General features: G+C 42.6%; 1 protein-coding gene and 1 long non-coding RNA gene across 2 annotated transcripts in view; both read left to right on the top strand.

Moving 5' to 3' along the window:
- CHD6 (chromodomain helicase DNA binding protein 6) overlaps positions 1–23899 on the top strand; it is a 143446-nt gene that overhangs the window by 25137 nt on the left and 94410 nt on the right. Inside the window, exons 5-7 of the mRNA XM_039863719.1 lie at positions 1587–2089; positions 15320–15467; positions 17224–17373. Of these exons, the coding sequence (XP_039719653.1) occupies positions 1587–2089; positions 15320–15467; positions 17224–17373 (801 nt within the window). The remainder of the gene's footprint in view (positions 1–1586; positions 2090–15319; positions 15468–17223; positions 17374–23899) is intronic.
- LOC120603676 (uncharacterized) lies at positions 17399–19834 on the top strand. Its single transcript, XR_005653079.1, has 2 exons — positions 17399–18852; positions 18883–19834. It is a non-coding gene; the product is annotated as an uncharacterized LOC120603676 (long non-coding RNA).

The raw sequence follows: 23899 nt of genomic DNA, 5'->3' as shown, positions 1-23899 counted from the left end.
AATTTACCATCTTAAGCATTTTCTTGTATTCGATTTTAAATTCCTTTCAGGTTTACTTAAGCTCTTTCTTTTCCTAAGCCATCTCAAGTACTGAATCAGCAATGAGGCAGTGAAACTGAATTGTTTTCCTCTTTTTTTAAGTAGTTAGTCCTGCCTGAATGACTAGCTTCCTCTGGATTTAGACTTGTTTTTTGAGGCTGGACTTTAGTTATAAGAAAGATCCAAAAAAATTTCTTTTCTTTCATCTTTTTCTCCTGGGATTCTCAGTATTATGTTTGAGAGTATCATACAAGGGAGGGGAACTGGAAGAAACAGAAGGGGAAATATGCAGCTGAATTGGTCCTCTCCCTCACTCTCAGGGTGGGCCAGGAAGGCTGAGCACAGCCTGGGTAACCAGAAACTGGAGGCAGACCACACCACCTGGGCGAGTGTCTGTGCCCTTTTGCACAAGCCAGGCTCTTGTTAGGAGAGCAGGCTACTCACAAATGGTGCTCTTCCTAAGCCATCACCCAAAGATGATTGTAACCATCTTCCCGGAAAGCCTGTTTCTTCTTAAGTTATTTCTTTGTTCTCGACCCAAAATAAGTGACTTATTTTGGTTATTACAGAAGAGTGTGCTGTTCCCTGAAATTAGCATCCACATTATTATCAGATTATTGCCAACCTTAACTTCGTTATGAAATGACAAATGTACTTTTTCACACCAGACCTGAAAGTATGAGGTGTGACTTATGCTGTTTCCTTAAGGGTGGTGACTTTAGGAGGCTGTATCTTTATTGAAAGGTGCTCAAAAACAGCTTGGGAGCTCCCCTGTTTGGGTTGCCTTTAGCACCTGTGACAATCTTTCTAATGACTTCAATCACAATAAAGCTTCCTCCTATACCAGGAGTTAACTGATTTTTGCAAGCAGCCAAAGGTGGTTTGGTGCTGAGTCTGGTGAATAAGTTAATTAATCATATAGAAGAACACTATTATTAGTTAAAAATCAAAGGCATAGTTTTGAATTGTCCAGATTTTCTTGTTGAAAATCAAATCAGCTGAATGTTGATGCTGCTTGATGATATGTGAGAGCAAAGATTTGGAGAAATAAAGAAACATACGGGGTTTGTTTGACCCTGCATCCTTATCACCCCAGTGATATTACTTTTATTCATGAACACATTTGAACGGGACTTTTGTGAGCTAACATGATAAATGCTATTCTAGGCCAGAACTGTGCTTAGAAGTTTGTGTCAGCTAGTGGCATCTAAAGGTATTTTGTGGGAGATAGTTGTTTTACGTGTTTTAGACATGGAGCTTAGAAGGTACTTCAGATTCCTGCACATAAAATGGAAAATTCTTCAGGTCATTACATGCAGATTTCCTACATAATATGCTAACAGCAACTTGATATAGCTCTACCTGAGCCAAGGCAAACAGTATGTGTCCTATTTGCCACCATTTTCCCAAGGCCTAGCCCAGCAGGAACTAACACATAGTAGGAACTCAGTAAATGTTGAACCAATCTATGTATTCAAACTTAATAATGCTCTTTGTATGAAGCATGCAGGGGAAGAGTAATATTCTTGTTTCTCTCTTTTTTACAGTTGTCGCACTTAAAAGTTTTGAATCACTCCCCAATGTCTGATGCCTCTGTCAATTTTGACTACAAATCCCCTTCCCCGTTTGACCGCAGCACCGATCAGGAAGAGAAAATTGATGATGTTGCCAGTCACTGTCTGCCCCAGAAGGACCTGTATGCTGCTGAAGAGGAAGCTGAGACACTTTTTCCTAGGAAAATGACATCCCATAATGGGATGGAGGACAGTGGAGGAGGAGGCACTGGAGTGAAGAAGAAACGGAAGAAAAAGGATCCAGGAGAGCAGGAGGGGGCAGCAAAGGGAAACAAGGACAGGGAACCCAAGCCAAAGAGGAAGCGAGAACCTAGGGAGCCAAAGCCACCCAGGGAGCCCAGGAGGGCCAAGGAGCCCAAGCAGAAGGACGGAGCAAAGAAGGCGCGGAAGCCCCGCGAGGCCTCGGGCACCAAGGAGGCCAAGGAGAAGAGGGGCGGCGCTGAGTCCGCCTCCAGGACGAAGTCCAAGAAGGCCAGGTGCGTCCCTTTCTTCCTGCTCTGAGGGCTTGGCTCTGTCTCCACCCAGCGGTTTGCCTTCGGCTTACTCCAGCCCCTGGACACAACTTTGCTACTTTCAGCCAAAGTGAACGACTTTCTCACCTCCTAACGAGAGAAAGATAACCTTAGTGCTAGTCTTGCAATTTCTTCCCATTCCTTTTGGATTAAAAATTAAGATGTGTTAGCATGCTTGGGGTGTAAGGGAAGGGGCATCGCAAGCGTGATACAGGGAGGGCAGTGGTGTTTGGAACAGCAGCCGTGTGGGGTGGCAGAGGAGGGTGCACACTCAGGAATCCGTGGAGGTGGGGTCTGGGAGAGCCGGGGGTGTGCGCAGAGTCCAGACAGGAGGAGGACTGCCTAGCTCCCCTGGGCTGTGAGCACAGTGCGGACCATTCCTGGCCTTGTCTTTCTCAGTAATTAACCCAGTGCCCAACACATCAGCAGGTGCTCAGGAAATGCTGAGCAGATGAGACCAGGGGAGACCACAGTGCTCGTAGAGGGAGATTAGAGGACACGGGTACAGAGTCCGTGTGGAGTGGGCAGTGCCAAAAGTTCTGGCTGTAGGTCCGGTCAGGATCCAAGCGCACTCTCGGTGAATTCAGCATTTGTCATTTGTACACAAATGGAATGTTTTACATTTTGTTTCTTTCTGAATTCTTTGTACAGAACATATTTAAGCTTTTCGAGGACATACAAACCAAAAACTATATAACTTCTATGTATCTAAGAGGAATTTAAGTTTCTAAAATCTGAGCGCAGAGGCAGAATGTAGACCAAGGCCAGCCATACAAATGCAGAGGCTGATGTGAATGTAGCAACATAAAGCAATGAAGCCGTCAGATCTGCGTGGGGTCAGGATGGTTGAAGTAGGTTTTGAAGAGAGAAAGCACTTTGGGTGGTGTCTGCTGTGACTTGGAATTTAGTATATGGTTCAGTTAATTTTCAGGATGGTTGGGAGCAGATGGATAATTTCATAATCCAAGTTAAAACTCCTTTATAATATTTACTCCTTTTTGCCTGGCAGGAGATTTTATCTTTTGTCTATCTTAGAGGCTTGGGTGGGATCCTAGGAATGTGGGACCTAAAATACCTTACAGAAGGTCAAGAGAGAGAGGTAAAATCAAGATTCTGAGAAACTTATGGGCTTTGTTTCTCAGCGAGTACACTGATCTCCGATTGTATAGGGGTGTGGCAGAGTGATTGTCTTCTACCAATAACTTTGATCTTCAAATTACTTTGGAGAAGCTGAAATGGTTCTTCAGGGTGATAGCATATGCGAGGAGGGAGAATCAGACATGAGAATGAGACAAAACAAAGGGGAATCCTTGAGAATAATGTTTTAGGGTAGAGGAGAGTTTCACAGCTCTTAGGTGTTTGGTTTGTGTGTAGAAGGCAGTAGAAAGCCATAGATATCTGAGCTCACTTTATTTTATTTATTAATTTATTTATAATTCTTTAATATCACCACATATTTGACCCTTTTACCCTACCTACCCTCTTCCCCACCCCCTACCCTCTGGTAACCACTAGTCTGTTGTCCATGTTCATGAGTCTCTGTTTGTTTGTCCTGTTCATTTGTTGCTTATAGGTTTATATCTCACATGTAAGTGATATTGTGGTTTTCAATTTTTTTTTTCTGGCTTATTTCACTTAGCATGATTATCTTGAGGTCCATCTATGCTGTCGCAAATGGCAGTATTTCAGGCTGAGTAATATTCCATTGTATATATGTACCACAGCTTCATTATCGTAGGGACACTTCAGTTGCTCCTATGTCCTGGCCACTGTGAATAATGCTGCTATGAACATCGGTGTGCAAATATCTTTTTGGATATGAGTTTTCAATTCTTTGGGGTAAATACCCAGTAGAGGGACTGCTGGATCATATGGTAGATCCATTCTTAGTTTTTTGAGAAACCTCCATACTGTTTTCTGAGCTCACTTTAGCCACTGGTCTCTGGTGCTTGCAGTTGTCTTCTCTTTCTTAAAGGAATTCACATTTGCTTTGTGTGGGATATGAAACAAGGTGATGAGTATACAGACATTGCCATAAAGTCACATTTGGGGGCAGTGAAGAAGCATTTCGCAAAACAAGGTTGGGTGCCAAATGTATGCGTAGCAATACTGAGGGAACCTGATTTTGATCGAATTAGTCTGTACACAATATAAGTGAGTTGAGAAGTGCTTGGTAGTGTTTTCTAGGGCTGCTAACTTAGAAAACAGTAGAATCTCTTGAGGTTTAGAAATCCGGAAGACACTCTTTGAGGGGATGCTGACAGATAGGGCTGGTTATCTCTTCAGATATGTAAGCAAGTTACAAAAGGCTTTCTCTCTCTCTCTCAATCTTAGGGCTATGAAAGGTTGACTTGTAATGTAATAGATTTCTTCAATGTAGCCCAGGTAGTGTTAGGAACTGGCAAGCTTTCCATTTCTTGTCCTTTATATATTTATAAAATTTATTTGGTTCCTTTAATTAATACCCCACTGGTCAACAGAAGCAATTTTAGTTATGACAGGATGACCTTAATTGATAGAAAAATATATGTTGGTAACTAAGTCTCAGTTTTTGGTGTTCTTTGATTTACTCTCTTGCAGATTGGCTCAAGTACATGTTTTGATGGGAGCAGTTTATTGATTAGCCCCTGGATAATACTGGATGATTACAGATGATTTACTGAATGCTCGAGTTATTCTAGGAGCTCCACAAATGATTTAAGGGCTTCCATTCTTTTCCTCCTTCAGTCCATCTTGCCAGCTGCCACCTGGCTAATCTTCCTGAAACACGGCTGTTACTGATGTTTGTAGTTGGTGGTGGTGGTAAATCAAACCCTTTCTTCCTCTCTCTTCATTCAGATCAATTGGGGATTAGTCAGCAGAGATGGAGATGCAGTTATCAGCTTTATTATTGATAAACTGGATGGAAGAACTTCCATTGGCTTGTAGCCAGAATCAGGCTTCTTGTTCGTTACTCCCTCAGTCGAGTTTTTCCACTAGAACTGCAGGCATGTCCCTGAGCAAAGGGAGGACACTGGGCCATGTATGATCTGTTCCTTTTCCCAGTCTCACCAGTCCTGTAGGTCCCTAGTCAGAGAAATGAAAGGAGTTTGAAGAAGTAAGTGCAAAAAATATCTTTCCAGTATCGTTCCCTCCTTGGGAGTAAAACACGACTTTCCTCATGAAAACGTGGGTATGGGGAAATGTGATTCTCTCTTATAGCGTATACTTGCTTAGAAGCTTCTGATTGTTCCCACTGCCTCCAGGACAAAATCTAGACTTCTTTCTCTGTTATTTAATCCCTTTGGGGTCTGACCTCTCCCTGCCTTCTTGCCTCTGACAACAGGCCTCGCCCCCTAGATGATCCCAGTCATTCTTACAGGTACTTGACTTATTTCTCCTTTGGATGCTCTTGCTCTTTCTCTCAGCGTTGAGTCCTTTGTCCTTCTCCCAGTATCCCAGGTCTTATCCATTCTTCAGGTCCAGTTCCTCCACAGAGCTTCCCCAAACCAGTGTGCTAGCATCGTGGTCTCCAGCCTTTTTGGCACCAGACACCAGTGCTCCTATGAGAATCTAATGCCTGATGGTCTGAGGTGGAGCTGAGGCGGTGATGTTGGCGTTGGGGAGCGGCTGCAAATACAGACGAAGCTTTGCTCACTCACCAGCCAGCCACTTAGCTCCTGCTGTGCGGCCCAGTTCCTAACCAGCCACAGACCAGTACCGGTCTGCGGCCCAGGTGTTTGGGACTCCTGTGTTAGCGCATCCCCTCTGATCTCCCATGGCACTTGGAGCCTCACATGTATCATAAATCTGATACTTCTGCACCTGGGAAGACTAAAGGAGATTTAGTCCAGTTCTAGAGAAGTGGAGACCCCCTTTGCAGTGGCTTATTTACAGGTCATAAACTCAGACCTCCCGATTCTCAGTCTTGCACACTTCCCTCTGCAGTAGGCTGACTCTCAAACACATACCGTTGTTTTCATGTATGTATGACATGTCTCCTCAGCAAAAAGTACAAGTGCCTGAGATCAGAAACTGCATGCTTTTGTCTGTTATGTCCCTGGGGGTCGGTTGCCAGAGGTTTGTTAGGTTATTGGATACATAGGAGGCACATATATATCTGTAATATATATTAACATATATAATTTATCTTATATAAATAATATGTAATTCATATGCAACATAAAATTTAATTTATATGTATAAAAAAGTATTTATATATTATATGATTTGTGTATTATTAAAATACATATTATATATATATCTATAATTTATTTTCCTAGAACAGATGGATAGAGCTCTTCTTGAAAATAAGACCCATATAACGTACTATATAATAACTCCCATCGTTAAGTAACAGTAGGTGGTTTCTACATTTCGTAATTAAAGAAGGGAAAATCTTAAAAGTAACTTGTCCAGGGCACAAAGCTTAATGAGCTGCACTGTCAAGATTTGACTCCAGACTCACCTGACTGTAGAACCCACTTTTTTCTCCCACAACTTTGTGCTGTTTTGTACCAGGCTAGGGAAGGTCAGGAATGGAAGATGGGCAGGGGGTGGGGTGGGGGGGCGAGGCAGGGGGTGCAGATTCCGGTGTAAGAGAATTTGGGTTTTTATTGGTCCGGAATGGCCTCTCTTCTAGTGCACACTCCACAGCATCCTCTTAAGAACTGAGGTGGCTCCAACTTTTTCCCGTGCTGTTTCTCTTTGCGTTTGAGGCAGCAGATGAACATGTCTCCTCTCCTAAATAGATAAGAGTCTAGCACATTGTCCTTCTCAAGGATGATATTAATAGTTCGTTTACTACTTAGGGGATAAAAGTCCAAAATGCCCGAGTGGGAGAAGGCTTTATTTGAAAACGACCCTCTCTTCCTTTTCTTTCAGATTATCTTGGAATATGAACTTTGTTCACTCTTTTGTTGTATTAAACTTAAGTAAGGAATCTCCAAGAAGCCAAGTTGGATTCTCATTTCCCTGTCTCTGAAATTTAAAGTCCACTTAGCATAGTTTATTTGCTTTTACTGTTTTTTACCTTTTCTCAAAGAGGATGGGGCCACTGACATAAGAAGACATACACAGGTGTATATACATATACACTGACCAACACATATGTAGACACACATGCCTGTATAGCTTCAGCAAAGGGATCAGAATGGTAGGCAGGTGTCAAATTGTGTGGGGTCGTGTGATGTTGATAAGGGCTTTGGGAAAATGCTTTGATATTAGACACTGTGCCAGTTCCTCAGGGAAGCCAAATTTTTACCAGTAGAGAAAAAAATTTCTCGCTGGGGAGCATTAAGTGATCTAATAAATATTGTCCTCAGCAACAGTTTTTGGATAAGTGCCTATGAATTTCTTATTTCTCTCCTGAAATAGCCTTTAGTAGAAATGAACTTCATAGAATTACAGTGTGGCTCGGTGAGCAGGCAGGACGACCCCCACCCCCCCGCCCGCCCAGTGTGTGTGAGGCCTCCCGGTGCTCGCCCAGTACTGGGGTGTAGACAGAGGGATAGGTTCAAAGCTCCTTAGATTGCACTCCCTTAAATTGGGAGCTGAGCATTTGACGGAGCTGGAAGTTGCTTTTGTGAGCTAAGGTCTTGAGTATTGGTGTTCGTGTTGTTGGTTGAGGGCAGAGCGTAAGCTTTGGAATTTGCACATGTGTCAGAATGGTTTATATTCTCTCTCGAAAGTCAAGAAATTAATCAGTGTGCTGGCCCAAGTAGAGGCCTGTATACCTGGATCTCTGGTTCTCGGACTTGGCTGTGACTAAGGAATCACCTGGACAGCTTGTTAGAAAAATAGATTCCCTGACCACATGCCCAGAGAAAATGATTTAGTAAGTCTGGGGTAGAGCCCAGGAATCTGCCCTTCAGAGGTCTGCCAGCTATTTAGAGTGTAGCTGGTTCTCGGGCCATCCTTTGAGAAACAGATGAAAGACCACTGGGAAAATGGGGCATATTTACGTTTTTATATTTAACATCTGCTAGGAATGAAAAACCAAAAAGAAAAATGAATGGTGTGATTAGCCCTCTGAAATAATTAGAAATATATGACTTGGTCTCAGCCCCGTGTTACTGGCACAAAACTCCTGAAACCTTGTAAATGCCTAAGTGATAAGGATAGTAGGAGAATCTCTTATTCAGATGTTTGGTCTTTGACACAAGGCTCCTAATACCCTTGTAATTTCCAAGTGATAAGAGCACTAGGAGCATCTTCTGTTCTAATGAAGCGACTCTGGATGGGCTCCTGGCTGGGGGCTGGTCACAGAATAAACCAAGCCATAGCTAGAAGCTTGGCATTCCCACCCCTTATCCTGCAGAGAAAGGCTAGAAACAGCGTTCATAATCGATCATGCCTGCATGAGGAAGGCTCTGCGAAAACCCAGTAGTAGGGGGTTTGGAGAGCTTGCAAGTTGGTGAACGTGTCCACATGCCGGGAGGGTGACGTGCCCCAGCTCCACAGGGGCAGAGGCTCCTGTGCTCGGGACCCTCTCAGACGTTCCCCTATGTATCTCTTCATCTGGCTGTTCATCTGTATCCTTTATCATATCCTTTAACAAACTGTTGAATGGAAGTAAATGATTCCCTGAGTTGTGTGAGCTGCTTTAGCAAATTAATTAATTGAACTCAAGGAGGGGATGGTTGGAACCTCCGATTGATGGCTAGTAGGTCAGAAGCATGGATGACAACCTAGGCTGGTGACTAGCATTTGAAATGGGGTTTGGCAAGCAGTCTTGTGGGACTGAGCCCCTAACCTGTGGAATCTGATGCTATCTCTGAATAGATAGTGTCAGAATGGAGTTAAATGCTGGTGTCCAAGAATTGCTTGTTGGTGTGGGGAAGAACCTCCACACATTTGGTGACCAGAGTGTCAGAAGTCAGGTATTTTGTGCAAATAGCAAAAAGAGTCACAAGAGAGAACGATATAGGAGGGGAAAAACTCTAGGTTTTTTCCCCTACACAGGAAGATGTGGGACACGTTGTTGTTGTTTTTTTTTTTAGTACAAGCCCCAGTTTCTGTGCCTCAGAATTTTGCCCCCGTTTGTTTTTGTTTGTCAACCCAGAGCAAACTTTTCTCCTAAATTCAATAAGTTTAGTAACATCTTAGAAAAACGGTTTTACCTTTTCTTATTTTCTTTGATGGTTGTTTCTGGAAAGTTAAGCCAAGCCCCAAAGCTTCTGATTGTATAACCATATGAGCTGTGATGACTGTGATGCAGGCAGAGTAAAAGTCAGTCCACTAGCTCTGCCTCCCTATTTGAAGGTCAACACCCGTCTTTGTTTAGAGTGCAGCTCTTTACCGAGACTGGGCTGAGGCTCTAGAGGGTCCATTGACCAGATTCTGTTGGGGGACTTATTTTTATATTTGGATTTTTTTATTAGAAGAAAGAAGACAATGAGTAGAGACCTTGTGCTTTGAACCCATTGGGCTTTATGTTAGTAGAGAAGGAATCGAAATGATCATGGCAGAGACCCACCTCTGAAGCTTTGGGCTAGGTCTCCATTCCCATTTTTCTAAGAGCACCTGGAGTGCTTACTCTGTGACCCCTAGGGCTTTCTAAGTTAGAGTCTGGTGCGTAGTGGACCTTTACTTAATCTGTAAGGAACAGTTACTAAGCCATAATGCTTCATTTATTTATCTAGTGTATTTTCAGTGCCTCCTGTATCTTGCTTTGTTTGTGAATAGTTTTGTTAGGAATAGGATAATCGAGGAAGGAAGGTGTCACAGAAGTATCCTTTATGAGGAACTTTAATGAGTTAGAGAAACAGCCTTGCAATCATTCAAAAAACAGGCAAAAATGCAAATAAGTGAAAGAACCTAGTATAACTGTATACAGAATAGCTGAAAAGATTTAGAGGATTAAGAATGCTTCAGTTCTAATCTAGGGAATCCTTTAGAAGAAGTAAGTATTGAGCCAGGTATTAAAGGAATTAATAGATAAGGAATGACTAAAAGCAGAAAGACCCAAAGGCAGTTAAATAAATGTCCTTTGAGGGGCATTTTTTGTTTTACGGTGGTAGACTGAACATATTTTTATTTTCCTTTCTTCACCAAATCTTAGTGAAATGACTGGAAGAACAGAGGGGAATACATTCTTCAGAGATAAGCGATGTTAAGAATTTCTGGATGTGGAAAGCCGGTGGTATCGTACTGATGGGTAACTGCTGTGGAGGGAGTCCCAACTCAGAGCACATACGGGAGCTAAGTTGGTAGCAGAGGTAGAAGTGTTTCCTCCACACAGTGGACCTGGCAGCCCTGGAGAAGGGATGGGAGGCATGTCAGAAGTGGAGATGGCTGATTAATGGACTGTCTGCAGAGTGGATTCATAGTTTGTCAGCGCCAGGCTGAAGTCAGGCAGTTACTCTCGAGATACTGAGCAGTTTGTTCTGGGGGAGGGCCTAGGGCTCCAAATGGAGACTTGACATCCCCAAGAAGGAGCCTAGGGGCACTAGCTTCTCTGCCTTTCCCTGCCCATACCCTAAAAGGGGGAAAGAGGGGCAGCCGCCCATGTATGCAGAGTCCCAGGCCAGGCCTCTCATTTATGAGTGAGGCTTCTTGGAGAATGTGACTTATTCGGCAGTATATCGCCTAGGTAGCCACCTGCGTTATCAGCCTCGTTCATTTTAAATAGAAACACTCCACCAAAGATCACGAGACTGTGGAGGAAAACAAACAGCAAAGAAGAGGAAAAAGGAATGAACAGAACAACTGTCCTCAGAAGAAACAAGCCAAGGAAAAGAACTTGTAAAAGATTTTAAGTTTAACATCCTCAGATTCTGGTCAGAAAACGAGAAAAATTAATGCAAATTTAAAACATGGTTTGCTTAGACTGAAAATTCGACAAAAACATTGAGTAGAGGAAGGAGCGGGGAGATATGTAAGATCTAAAAAAGTTATCAGTTTTCATAACAGGATGTCAGTAGCTATTGCTTAATGTGGATAAAGAACTAGAGATATGAACATATTTAGAGTCGGAGGTATTAGTCAAACGCGATTCTGGAAAGTGGGATTTGGTACAAGCAGGGATGACGTACATTGCATTTGAAATCTTTCTACATTTAAAAAATTTCTATTTTCATTTGCTTTTATCACTGTTAATAAGGTTTGTTAAAACTCTGTTTTTCATCCTATAAGTCCATAATGTTTTTGTTTCATTTTTTACTAGGATAATATCACAAACTTATATAATCTTTTTTTTTGATGGTGCTAACAATACAGTTAAAGGGGCTAAGGACAGGGTAGATTTAGTTCTTATTTTGTCTGTAGCTGACTCCATAAACACCAAAACAATTAGGTGTTCTGCATTTTTTTCTTTTAACTAGTCTTTAAAAGCTATGCCCAGCTCAGTTCTCTAGATATAGGCTGAACTAATATGGGCATTAAGTAAAAGTTGAATTAAGTGTGCAAATGATCTCTTTGGGGCCAATACCATATTTTCGGTATTAGACTACTGGGAGGAGGGTCAGTAGTCTAATACCGAAAATATGGTAAGGCCCGGACTGGAAGCTTCTCTGAAAGGGCTGTTCCCTGGAGTGTGGTAGTGGTTCCTGGGCTGGACACCCCGCACGCCTGCACGTCTGGGAAGGCAGGAATTGGCATCATGAGCTGTTTTTAGTCATTCTGAATTTGGAGATTATGGCAACTCACTGTGGCAGTAACTGATTCTGTTCTGCTAAGGCTTGGATGGACATTTTATAAGATTTAATTTTAAAGTGGAAAGATGAGCCATTTTGAAGGATGCTTTTTTTTTTTTTTTTTTTGGGTAGATAAAAAATGTCAATACCTGGGGTCCATGGAGGGATAGTAATAAAAAAAAAGTCATTGTCATCCAGTGTTGTATCACATACCTGGACCTTTTTCCTCGTATTCAGGTCTGGCACTCAGTTTCTAACTCTCAGTTCTAGCAGAGAAACCTGGAGGTGGGAACTGGAGATAAGGCTGGGAGGAGAGTTGGAGAGTGTCTGTCTGGTGCTTTAATACTATAATGTAATTTCCTATTTGGAGTTAAAAAAAAATAATAAAAACAAAATAACCCCTTATTTTCCTAATACAAACTGCAGAAAGTAAAGATGCGTAGAATCTTCCTGGCTGGTGAAGCTGTGTGGAAGACGGAGAGAGATTTGGGGGGAGGCCTACTTATAAACCATCGTTCGTCTTTCTCGACAGTCGTCCTGCATGGGTAGTATACGTTATATATCAGAAGTTTCTTGCTTTCATGAATAAATGTGTGGTAGATGCTTGTTTTAGAAAAGTGGATATATGTTTTATTTTAAAATCAAGTTTGATTTTGTTACTAAAAATAGGTACTTCAAGCCTAAAAAGTCATGTCTGCTACATTTTTCTGTCTTGTAAGTTGGTTCTAACTCTGAAAGCTAGAAAAGAGGATTATAAAAATAAGATTGCTTTGATCCAGCCTCAAGTACCATTAAATGGTGAGGGTATTAGGTCTTTGAATTATTTAGAACTCTCTCGGTTACAAGTGACATAAACCCAGCTTGAGTTAACCTAAGTTAAAAAAAAATAAATAAAAAAGTGTTCATTGGCTTAGGGACTCAGAACCAGGAGGTAGAGTGGAGGATCCCACAGGGCTTTGTGTGCAGCCCTTCTCTGCACCTCCCTGGTCGTCAGCTCCTTCCTTTGCAGTTGCTTTTATTCTCAAGCTTGAATTGTGGCTATCTCCAACAGTGGGCTCATAGCTTAACAGCCTTACGACCTAAGAGGTACGACATGTATTTCCCTACCCACTCCGGCCCAAAATTAATATTTTTGTTTTTGTTGTTTAAAGGACGGACTCCCAAATTATCCTGGCTGAGTCATTTGTCCATCCCCGGACCAGTCACTGTAGTAAAGGAATAGGATACCATAGTCCAGCCTGACCCCCTGCCCACCCCTGGAGTCTGGGGGATCAGGATCGGTACACGGTGTGAAAAGCAGCAGGCTGTGAGTCAGGTGAACTGAGTGCGGCCTCTGCTCTGCTGCTGACTTTGGGGCCTATGGTTTCTTCATCTGGAATCTGAGGCTCATCTGCCCTGGCTCCCTCATGGAATTGTGATTTTAACAGTTAAATGAGACTCAGAACGCACAAGTACTTTGTAGAATATAAATAGCTATACAGTTTTCTTAGTGAGAAGCCATATAACAGATAAATATCCCTATGAAAATTTTCCATCTTTTTAAACTGTTTCACCAAAGTCTCCTGTCCTGACCTGATAAGAAATAGAAGAATTTTTGCTTTTTTCCCCCCTGCTTGAGAGTACAGGCCTCTTGTTAAAATGTATAATCCTCTAAAATGGCAGGACCCCTTGAGTTTCATTTCCTCAGGTTAGAACAAAATAATTTCCATAGAGAACTTTCCTGATAGGTAGCCAGCCAGTCTTCATCCTCAGGAATCGGGGATGGGTTAAGTTTGTGCTGACATGATTTGGGGATCCGTGAGTGGTCAAGGTGTTCAAGAGAGAGGCAGTCTGAATCAGCAGTCAACTCTGGTTGGTCTTTCTACCACAGGTTCATCGTGCTGGGTGTCCGTCCCTTCTCTAAACAAGGCGCTCGGTTCCCATCTCTTCCTTCACACCTTTCAGTAACTCACCTGATGGAAAATATCAATAATTTTATCTCTTTTCTCATCTTTCATATCTGTAATTTGCCAAGACTTAATGGCTCTACTTTTGCTGGATCTTTCGAATCATTTTCACCTTTGAGTTTTCATTGATTATGTCTGGCCTAGGTCTTTATTCCCTCTTGCCTGGGCTTGCTTGCCACCATGGCCCTTTCACACAGAATGAAGTGCAAACTCTCGAGGCTGGTGTATCACTGACTTTTTCCAGCTCTGTCACTTAGTACTTGTTCACTTGCCCTGGCTGTTCATCCAGCCACACAGACTATCTTTTACAAAATATGCCCTTAAGACCTTCCATTTCCCAAGAATGCTGTGGTGGTTAAAAGCATGCCGGAGTTCAGATCCTTTCTCTGCCATTTACTAGCCATGTTACCCTGGACATCAAACTGAACTTCACTGTGCCTCTTGAAAAAATGAGGATAATACACTCAGCCTTGTAAGGTTCTTATGAAGAATAAAGGAGATAATCCATGTAAAGGATTTAGAGAACCGTGCCTACATGTAATGTTACTTATTAGCTATAATAAATTATTATTATTATTATTCCTATTTTCCGTCTGTCAAAATTCTGTGTATATCCTCACTCAGATGCATTTTCACAAATCACCTCAACGATAAGTCATCTAATCCATCCATCGATGCATCCATCTATCCATCTATATCTTCAGTATATATTTATTGAATACTTACTATGTATAAGGCGTAAGCCTACTCATTGTGAGGAATATAAAACTTAAAATCAAGTACATATTGTCCTCTAGGAACTTAGAGTCTGGTGGGAGATCAGAGAAGTATAAAATATTCATCCATTCAGCAAACGTTTATCAAGATACGGCAGAGGGTCCACGCACTGTATGGTTCTGAGCCTGGTATCATGGTTAAAGATGACCTTTGGTAGAAGATGAGAGTTTGTGTATCTTAAGCAAAGAACAGTTTGAAGAGTTTGGGGAGTATAAGGAAGAGATTCTATCAGCCAGAGGCTTTTTAGAGGAGATGTGGCCATCTTAGCAGGGCCTGGCAGGATAGATGGACTCCGCCCATCTCTGCCTCTCTCAGGGAGCATTCATCTGCTGCTTTGGATTGTGGCTCCAGGTGGTCTATAGAGTTTTTATCATTGTAACCTCTTCAAGAACAAGGACAGTGCTGTCTTCATTTTTGAGTTTCTAGAACTTTAGGTCTTACACATAGAAAGAACATTCTCAATAGAGGGTGATGACAGATTAGGAAAATGTCTCTTCCCATATAACTAAAAGAGAGATTGAAATTTGGTGGTTCTCAATATCTGCAAAGCAATTAGACTTCCTAGAGAAGACATTTATATAAACCGAAAGTGAGGTTTTTGGAGATGTTTATATTATTTTATTATCACATTGATCATCGCTATAGTAGTCGTGAGGGGTGTACAAAAGTGAATGAATTCTGTATCAATTCATGTCGATATTTCTTCTCATATTTATATGGGAAGAAACTCATAGATTCTCCATTAAAGCCTACCCTGGTTCAAGATTCCCAAAATATGATATTATAACTTCGATCACATGAGAAATCTTAGTTTTAAAAGCTGCCCCACAGTTTTAATTCTGAATTTCTCCTTGTAGCAAGGAGCAAGGACCAACCCCAGTAGAGAAGAAGAAGAAAGGAAAAAGGAAAAGCGAAACCACAGTGGAGAGTTTAGAGCTGGATCAGGGCCTGCCGAACCCATCCCTGCGGAGTCCGGAGGAGTCCACCGAGTCTGCAGACAGCCAGGTACAGCCGTGCCCGGGCGCCCTGGTGGAGGCTGCAGCTGCCAGGTGGGGTCTCGCTGATGCTGATCCGGTTGCTCCTCTCTCCCCCTCTCAGGTCGACATCCCCTGTGCACAGACCTGGACTGGGCTTTCACGGTTTTGGTGGGTGAGCACCAAAAGACCACAGGCCTTTTCCTTAGCATCCTGATCTTTCATACTAATAATCTCCCAGTTTTTTAGTGGTGTTTGCTTCCGTCTTGGAAAGTAGCATATTCGGAGGCACAGAGCGAATGTGGAAAATGGAGTTGCGAGCCAAGCTAGGTACAGCTCGGGCCTGTTTTTGCATGTAGGTGATGCATTTAGGGCCCAGGGAGCTGGGGCAGTCTGCACCAGGATGTTTTTATCATCCCAGTGCTGGAAAAGTTAGGAATGTAGTCATTATGCAAAATAGTAAGGAACGTTTGGTCAAACATAAAAACAAGCAGTTTCCCACCTAAATGGGATTCCTGAAAATACGCCCGTGTTCTCATGATATTGGCAAGAATTTTCTCCCTGAGTTGAGGCAACCTCTCTTGGACCTGAGTTCTAATGTTTAAAAGTACTCTTTCCTCTGATATCCACAGCCGGTTATGTGTGTCGCAAGGGGACGTTTAGAATAAGACCGGCTTACTTCACCTTCAGGTATCATCTGGACCCTCAAGATTTTTAGGGTGATCTTCATTGTAGGAAGGTGTCAGCTCCTAAAGTCACAGTAGTAGTGAGTAGTAGTGTCTGGAGTGTCAGAGCTGAAACTCTGCCTCCCCCCGCGCCCCCGCCCCCACACACACACTGCTTATAAACTCAGGAACAAGCACGTCAGGTTGATGGGAGTTGGTTGAGGGTGTTTCCAGGACGGTGATCTGTATGTGAGATTGAAGGGGGAGGTTTTTATGTGGAATTCCTCACATAAAATTAAATGTCACAGAGGTGACATAGTGAAGAAATGATGGGAACACACAGAGAGAGAGACCCAGGAGATATCTTTTAGAAAATAAGGGAGGCGGGGTTTCACTTTTGTTTTTTAAGGTGTAAGTTTTTGAGAAAGAGCTAGCAGGTGAATGGTTCCCAGAAGTGTTTCTCTTGCTTGGTTGTGATGTGTACATAGAGATGAGCCGTGTGTTTTTCTGTTGGAGCAAGGCCACTCGGCTGCTTTGTTGCAGAATGCTGTCTGTCTAAAAGGTCACAAGCTACTTAATTATAGACGAGTCCTCAGATGGTGACTCACGAGTCTTGTTTTGTCACACTTAAGATGTGTCCCTGCATTTCGTGAGGTATTAACGAGATTCTAATAAAGTCGATATTATTTAGTTTTTTAGAAGTCCCATGGTAAGTATGGTGAATTCAAACAAAAACAATTATATCATTGTCATAAAATCAGAGTTTCCAGCCACACTGGAAAAGACCTCAAAAATGATGGAGTTTACCTCCCTCCTCTGTTTTGCTGGAATAGAAGCCAATTCCAGAAAGGAGGGAAAAGTCACTGCCATTGATGAAGAAAATACATCCCACTGGATTCTGAGACTACACCTTCTCAGTGGTCCTGGCATTTTGGGTCCCCTCCCTCAGTTAGATCCTTTTCTGAGTGAATTCAGTTTTTAAAAGTTGTGTTTAAAGAAGATCCCTTTCGTATAGTCAGAGAGCTCTCCTTTGCACATCCACGAGTATAGTTGGAGGTATTCTTGTGCAAGCTTTAGCCTTTGACTCACAGTCTGTCTCTGACGGGTGTGTTTGCCCTGCAGAAACGACGCTCAGGACGACAAGTGAAGCGCAGAAAATACAACGAGGACCTGGACTTCAAAGTGGTGGATGATGACGGAGAAACGATCGCTGTTCTCGGCGCCGGCAGAACGTCCGCCCTCTCAGCCTCTACCCTGGCGTGGCAGGCAGAGGTACGGCCTTTGGATCGGGTGCTGACCTTGGTGAAACAGTCATTTTGTCCTTCTTGACTGAGTTGTCCCGTGGTTCTTTGCTCAAGCTAAGTTAGATCATTTTAACTGCTGTTTTTAACCTGGCTTCCTGTTGCAGTTAGAATAAAATTCAGACCCCTGACAGTGCCAAGCAGGACCCCCTACCATTACGCTCTCTCTTTCACCAAATTTTTCAAATAAATGACTTCCTGTCTCTTTCATTACTCTTCAGCCAAAAGACTTGCCATCTTTTAATGCCCGAACTAGCAGTTCTTTCCCACCTATTGGCCTTTGCCTATGTTGTCCCTTCTGCCTGGACTGCTCGTCACCGCATGCTTTACATGGCTGGTTCGCTGTCTTTTAAGTTAAAGCAGGTCCCTGCCCCTCACCCTAATCATTCTCTATTTCACTCTGTTTCCTTCATAGAACTTACCACAGCTTCAGCTTGTGATCGTGTTCGGATTTCTGCTTTCATTTTAATTTTTGTCTCATTAGAATATAAAAGTCTGATACAGAGTAAATACTTGCCCAGTGAATAAAATCACATGAACTAGTAATTACAGTGGATTCAGCAAATATGTATTGAGAGTCCACGGCAAGGCCAAGTCCTGGAATACAAGGATGAGTATCAGGGATGGCCCCTGCCTCCAAGGAGCGTCATCTAAGAGAAGGAGCGTGTGGCTATACTGTCACCATGATAAGTGCAGCACTGGGAGTCTCTGCTGGATGTAATGGCTACACAGGCAGGGTGGACAGAAACGGGAGGTGGTCAGGGTTTTAGGAGGGATAATTTCCGGCATGAACTAAAGCCTCAGAGCCTGAATGGTCCTGCAGGTTGCAGTATGATGGGGACGAGCTTGGCTGGACTTCAGGGTCTGACTTGAGGAGTGGTAGGTAGGACATGAGCCCTGAGTGGTCAGTAAAGTCACATAATACAGGTCCTTGGAAGTCAGCTAAGGCGTTTGGCCTTTATACTGTAGAGCAGAGAGAGGCGGGAGGCATTGTTGGGCTCAAGCAGGGAAGCAGGATGGCCGGCCATATTTGCATTTTAGGACTTTTCCACTGGCAGCCGAATCAAGGAAGAAGAGGACAGCATTAGGACCCAACACCCAGATGCTCAAAAGAAAGAGGGATATATGTTGAAAAGGAGGAGGTCTATGCCAAGGAGCTTACGGAAAAGAAATTAGAAGCAAAACGAGGAGCAGACTGAGCATGTGGGAGGAGCATCGTTGCCAGCAGCACATTCAGGGACACAGGCCGTCTGTTGTTTCGGAGTCGTCGTCGCTGACTTGGCAGAATCACATTCTGTGTGTGCAGCAGCAGCGTGAATACCTGTCCTTTCTCCTGGGTGCCAGTGTGGTTTACTGAAGCGATAATACTTTTATCTAGTTAAACCACCTGGCCTCCAACTTGAAACATTTTTACATAATTCCTGCATTTCATTCTGTGTTGGCATGGAAGGTAGCGTTTCATTCTGTGTTGGCATGGAAGGTAGCTAGGAGCAGGGGTCATTGTCCCTCTTTTAAGTCAAGAAACAGTCTGAGAATGATCCAGGTCATAGAGTTATATAGTAGCGGTTGATCAGTGACTAGCACATTAAGAGTTGATTTCATGTCTCTCTGCTGAGGATTATCCAGCTAATACCTATAAAACACTTAATAGGAATAATAATTGATGTATCGTCATTGCAGTATTTTTCAAGCAAATAGTTAAAAGTAGCCCAGACTGCCTGGAGATGATAGGATTATGTTGCTTTATGATGGGTTTTCCTGCCTTGGAGATTTTATGGTTGGTTTGGTATTTAAAACCCTGTAAGGGATTTTATTTTCTCTTAGTAGCCATTTAGCCTAAGTCATTAACCATATTTCAGTTGTCATTATGACTTCTGCCCTGGTACCTGAAGGGTAGAATTAGCCGATCTGACAGAAACAATTAAGGAAATTTTATTTTTTTAAGGCTATTTTTATCCTCTTAAGGATACAGCAAAGAGAGGGTTTTTATATATGGTGAAATATAAGATAGAAATCTGAATTTTTGAGGCATTAATCGTGTCTCAAAAATTGTTATAAATTTAAGCAAGGAGGAGGCCTGATAATGTGGTTTTGTTGCCGACATTCATGAAGGCAGCCGTGTGGATCCGGCCTCAGCGCCCCAGGCCTGGCCCGGCACGGAGGGCAGACTGGAGAGCCTGTGAGGGGACGGAGGGGGTCTCCAACCCAGAGCTCCACAGAGCCCCAGCTGCTGCAGAACCGAAGCAGCTTCGCTTCCATCTGTTCTACATGTTGGGCTTCCTGGGGAGGCATGAACAAAGACTTGCAAAGCTTGAAAGCCAGGATCTTCATCTTGAATTCCAGGCAATCCTCAAAGCATCCATGGCACAGAAAATCAGTCGAAGATGAGGCTATTTTTTCATCTTTCTCTTTCTCTCCAGGCCCTTTGGATGGGTGGCTGCCTGCTTGCTAGCTTTAGCTTGGGGCAGAGAAGGGTGTGGAATCGGCATAAAAAAGGCTCCCCTGGCACTTCTTTGCATTTCTGTGCAGTGTCTTATCAGCATGCTCAGCCCATTTCTGTGGCTTTTGGACCCGGTCCCAGCCCCAAATTGCAACCTCAGCATTGGTTACCTAGTGGTGAGTTGCTGAAAACATCTTTACACATGATTCATTCTAACTCAGGACAGCCCTGCTTCAGAGTCCAGAGCACAGTCCCCTGACTGGGATCCAGGATTTGGGAGGCTGGAGATAAAGGTCCATCCTGACTCTGACACCTTGCTTCCTTATTCTTTGTCAAACTGCTTTGGTGCCTGGAACGAGGCTACTTCCACAGTCGTGGTACATTTACAATGTATAGATTTTTACAAGGTTGTCTCAGTTTTTGCCTCCTACAACTTGTGTGGTTTATATGATTTTGCCTTTTGGAACAAAAAGACTTAATGAGGCTTCAACTCATAGTGCTCTCCTGTGCCTCATCAGCTGTGTCTTTGCAGGCAGGACCCTCCGCTTTGTCCAGCTTTGTCCAACCTTTTCCCGTGCCTGGCGAGCTGAGCTCAGTTTTTCCTCCCCCAGGAAGCTCCCTACTCCCCCTGAGCTGGGGATTAGTGCCCCTCCTGGGCTCCCACAGCACTTAATATGATCAACTCTGTCACTGTCCCTTAAACACCTGCCAGATTTTTGTTTCCTTCTTTTTGTATTTTTTTCCCCTGTGTATCTCTCAGGTCTGAAAGAGTTTCAATAAAGAAAGATTTCCATGAACTCCCAGGAACTTTTCAGATAAAAACTCACTATGGCACTTGCTATCCTCTGTTTTGCTGTGTTCTAACTGTTGTATTTATTATTCCCAAAGTCAAGAGTCAGCCGGAACCTTTGCCCCACTGGTTCTGTGACTATTCTGATTTGTCGGTGCCTCTGTCATGCTGTTCTGAATATCACTCCCCATTGTTCCCTCGATCAGATTGTAAACTTTTGTAAAGTGGTGTCACTTTTTAGTTTATTATAATGTTCACCCAACTTAGGTAGTACTTTATGTAGGTCATAGCTAACATAAAGACTTGCAATCAGTTGTATTTATAGATTTATTTAATAGGTGAATAATGAATAAATATGCTTAAAACGCATCATGTAAATGAGTATGATTTTTAACTCCTCCATTAGAAAGATAAGAATGCAATAGTTTTTCTTTTCTCTCAGGCTCTTGTTTTCTCCATTTTTTGATACTGGCATTTTTTCCCCACTGTTCAATTCATTTACTTCTCACTGCTTACAGGCACTTCAGCCTGCACACAGACTCCCTTGGCCAGAGTTACTTGGTGGTGTTTGGCATATGGCATCGCTCCAGCTTTGTGCCAGTTCATTGATACAGTGTTAAGTTCTCATCTACTTGGCCTGGGTGGATGTGTTCTTCCCATTTCTTCATTGGCTACAATGTATCTTGCTTCAGACTGTCTCCTGTATTTGCTTCCTCTTAGTTTCTGCTGCCACCCATTGTGCTGAGCCAGTGTTCAGGTTATTGCGGCGTGCACTTTTGTGGTTCCCCACTGCAGCCTTTACTTCCTAATCCATTACCAGACTAATTTTTCCATAATACCAGAGAAATTTGTGATATTTCTCAGTGTCTTGCTCAAGAATCAAGGTGGTTACTTCTTAACTCCTATATTAGATCAAAACTCCTGCCTGATTTCTTAAAAAATGTGGCTACCTGTTAACCCTCAATTATTTCCATTCCTCATTGAGTTCATTTCAGCTTTCCTTCCTGTTTTCTGCCTTCTTGTGACCCATCATTCTTTCAGGCCCAACCAAAACCACCTGTTCTATGACATCCAAGCTCTTCTTGCCTTCTCCATTCTGGTTGGAACTTACGGTTACTGTCACACCAATTAGCTTTACCCTAGGACATTTCTAATTAAAATATGGTTTATATTGCTTTCCCCAAATGAGCATAAGCCCCTGAGACTGGGCATCTTGTTTGATGCTGCTTTCGAGCCTCCCATGGCACTCAGGAGATATAATTTGAAAAGCGATTTACTTCTTGCTAGAGCCTCTCCTTACGGTTGGCCAAATGGAAGCAAGTCAGGTGGTTGGTTGAGTTTTAGGCAACTTGGGTTCAAAATTTTTGAAATTTTCTCTAAGAAAAAAAATGTTTAATTATGAGTCTCTGACATGAAAGTGAACGAATGAAAATGGTCTTTGAAGGATAATTTGAGAAAATTCCAAGCAGTCGAGAACAGATGGTTGTTATGGAATTGTGTTTGGCAAGCAGATTTAGTTTATATCTGTGTGTATCTGTATACACTGAGTGTTTATATACACACATGATCATGCTTTTATGCACAGCTCTGTTTAGGAAAAAAATCCCGATTTTCCAGTTTCCTTCCTACTTTGTTGTGTATTTTGGAAATGCTACTCTCCTTTCCTTTTATGAGGCTAGAGGAAAACCTGTTCTCAGTATTTTGATGATAACCATTAATTTTAACACTAGTGTTCATCTTCCATTCTTTGATCAGTGCCAAAAAAATGAATTGAAATTTTATTTCGTTTCTTAATTTTTCTTTAAAAGTTTTTATAACAGCATGTTTTAAGCCCTCTCCTTTTAATACTCAGAGTGAAGTATTGTACTTTCTTCATCCATGTGTTAATATTTCCTCGGATTTGGTCCTAGTTAAAAACTCTGAATAGCAATCAAGATCTTATCATCAGAAACCATCTTTTTCTGCTCTTCATGGTAGGTGGTAAAGAATAAGAAAATACTTGAAGCAATCTGGTAGTGAGGAAGAGACGATTGTTCTTTCAGCATGTGTGTACTTTATGAAAGCTTGCTTGCTAGTCTGGGTTACAGTCTTGGGAGTAGGTAGGAAAGGTAGCCAGCACTTATAAAAGTTTAATCCTGGCTAACAGAGATCCAACTCAGGTGTCATGTCATGTCTAAAACCTCCCTTAATTTGCCACATGCTCTGGCTTCTGTGGTCCCTTAGCACTTGCATTGTACTATTACTATGTTGCATTGCAAAATCTCTAAACATTATTTATTCAGAAACATTTATGGAGCACCTGCTACATGCAAGGACTATTCTGAGTGCTGGAGAAGACATCAAGAAACAAAAGAGACAAACATTTCCGCCCTCATGGAGGGAGCCTACAAATGGGGAAGAGACCTACAGCCAACCTCTCGCTCCAGATAATTGCCAGGTTTTGAATATACGTGGCATGAGAGGCCAAAGGAATAAGCTGAGAACTTCCAAAGGGTAGAAATAGCGAGAGAGAGGCTGGTGATAAAACTAAAACTAAGAAAATTTCGTAGTACGTCAATGGCGATCAGTGCTATAGGGAAAAAAATCAGAATAAGAATGATATGGAATTCAGGAATGAGGATTGCCATTTTAAATAAGATAGTGTTGACCTCACAAAGATAACATTTGAGCAAAGAATTGGAGGATGTTAAGGAGCAAGGGAGTCATGTAAGGGAGAAGAGCATTCTAGGCAGAGGGAACAGCCTGTGCCAAGTCCCTGGGGTGGAAGCATGCCTGGTACGTATGTGGAGCAGGCAGAGAGACCCGAACGTAACAGATGCAACAGGAGACTGGGTACTGACACTGTAGGTTTTCGTAGACCTTTGGGAAAGTCTTTGGCTTAAATTCTGAGTTAAAAGGTAAACCTTTTAAGTAGTTCAAGCAAAAGGTGACAGAATAAAAAGGACCATTCTGAATGTTGTTTTGAAAACCGAGTAGCAGGGCAAGAGTAGAAGTGGGGAGACTGGCAAGGAGGCTCTTGGGGATGATCTGGGTGAGAAACGAAGATGGTTTGGATTCGGGTAGAAGCAGTGGACGTGGTGAGAAATGGCTGGATTCTGGGCATATCTGAAGATAGAACCAACAAGATTTCTTCATGAATTAGATATGGTGTGTGGAGAGAAGAGAGTGAGGTGAAGGATTACAGCACGATTTCTGGTCTGAACCCTTCGAAGGATCGTTTCTTTTAATTCAAATAGAGGGAAACTGTAGCTAGAACGGGTAGGGTTG

This window comes from Pteropus medius, unplaced genomic scaffold (assembly GCF_902729225.1).
Source record: "Pteropus medius unplaced genomic scaffold, Ma_sr-lr_union100, whole genome shotgun sequence".
Lineage (NCBI taxonomy): Eukaryota > Metazoa > Chordata > Mammalia > Chiroptera > Pteropodidae > Pteropus > Pteropus medius.
The sequence above is the reverse complement of the archived record's forward strand: the minus strand, read 5'-3'. Positions and strand labels throughout refer to the sequence as shown.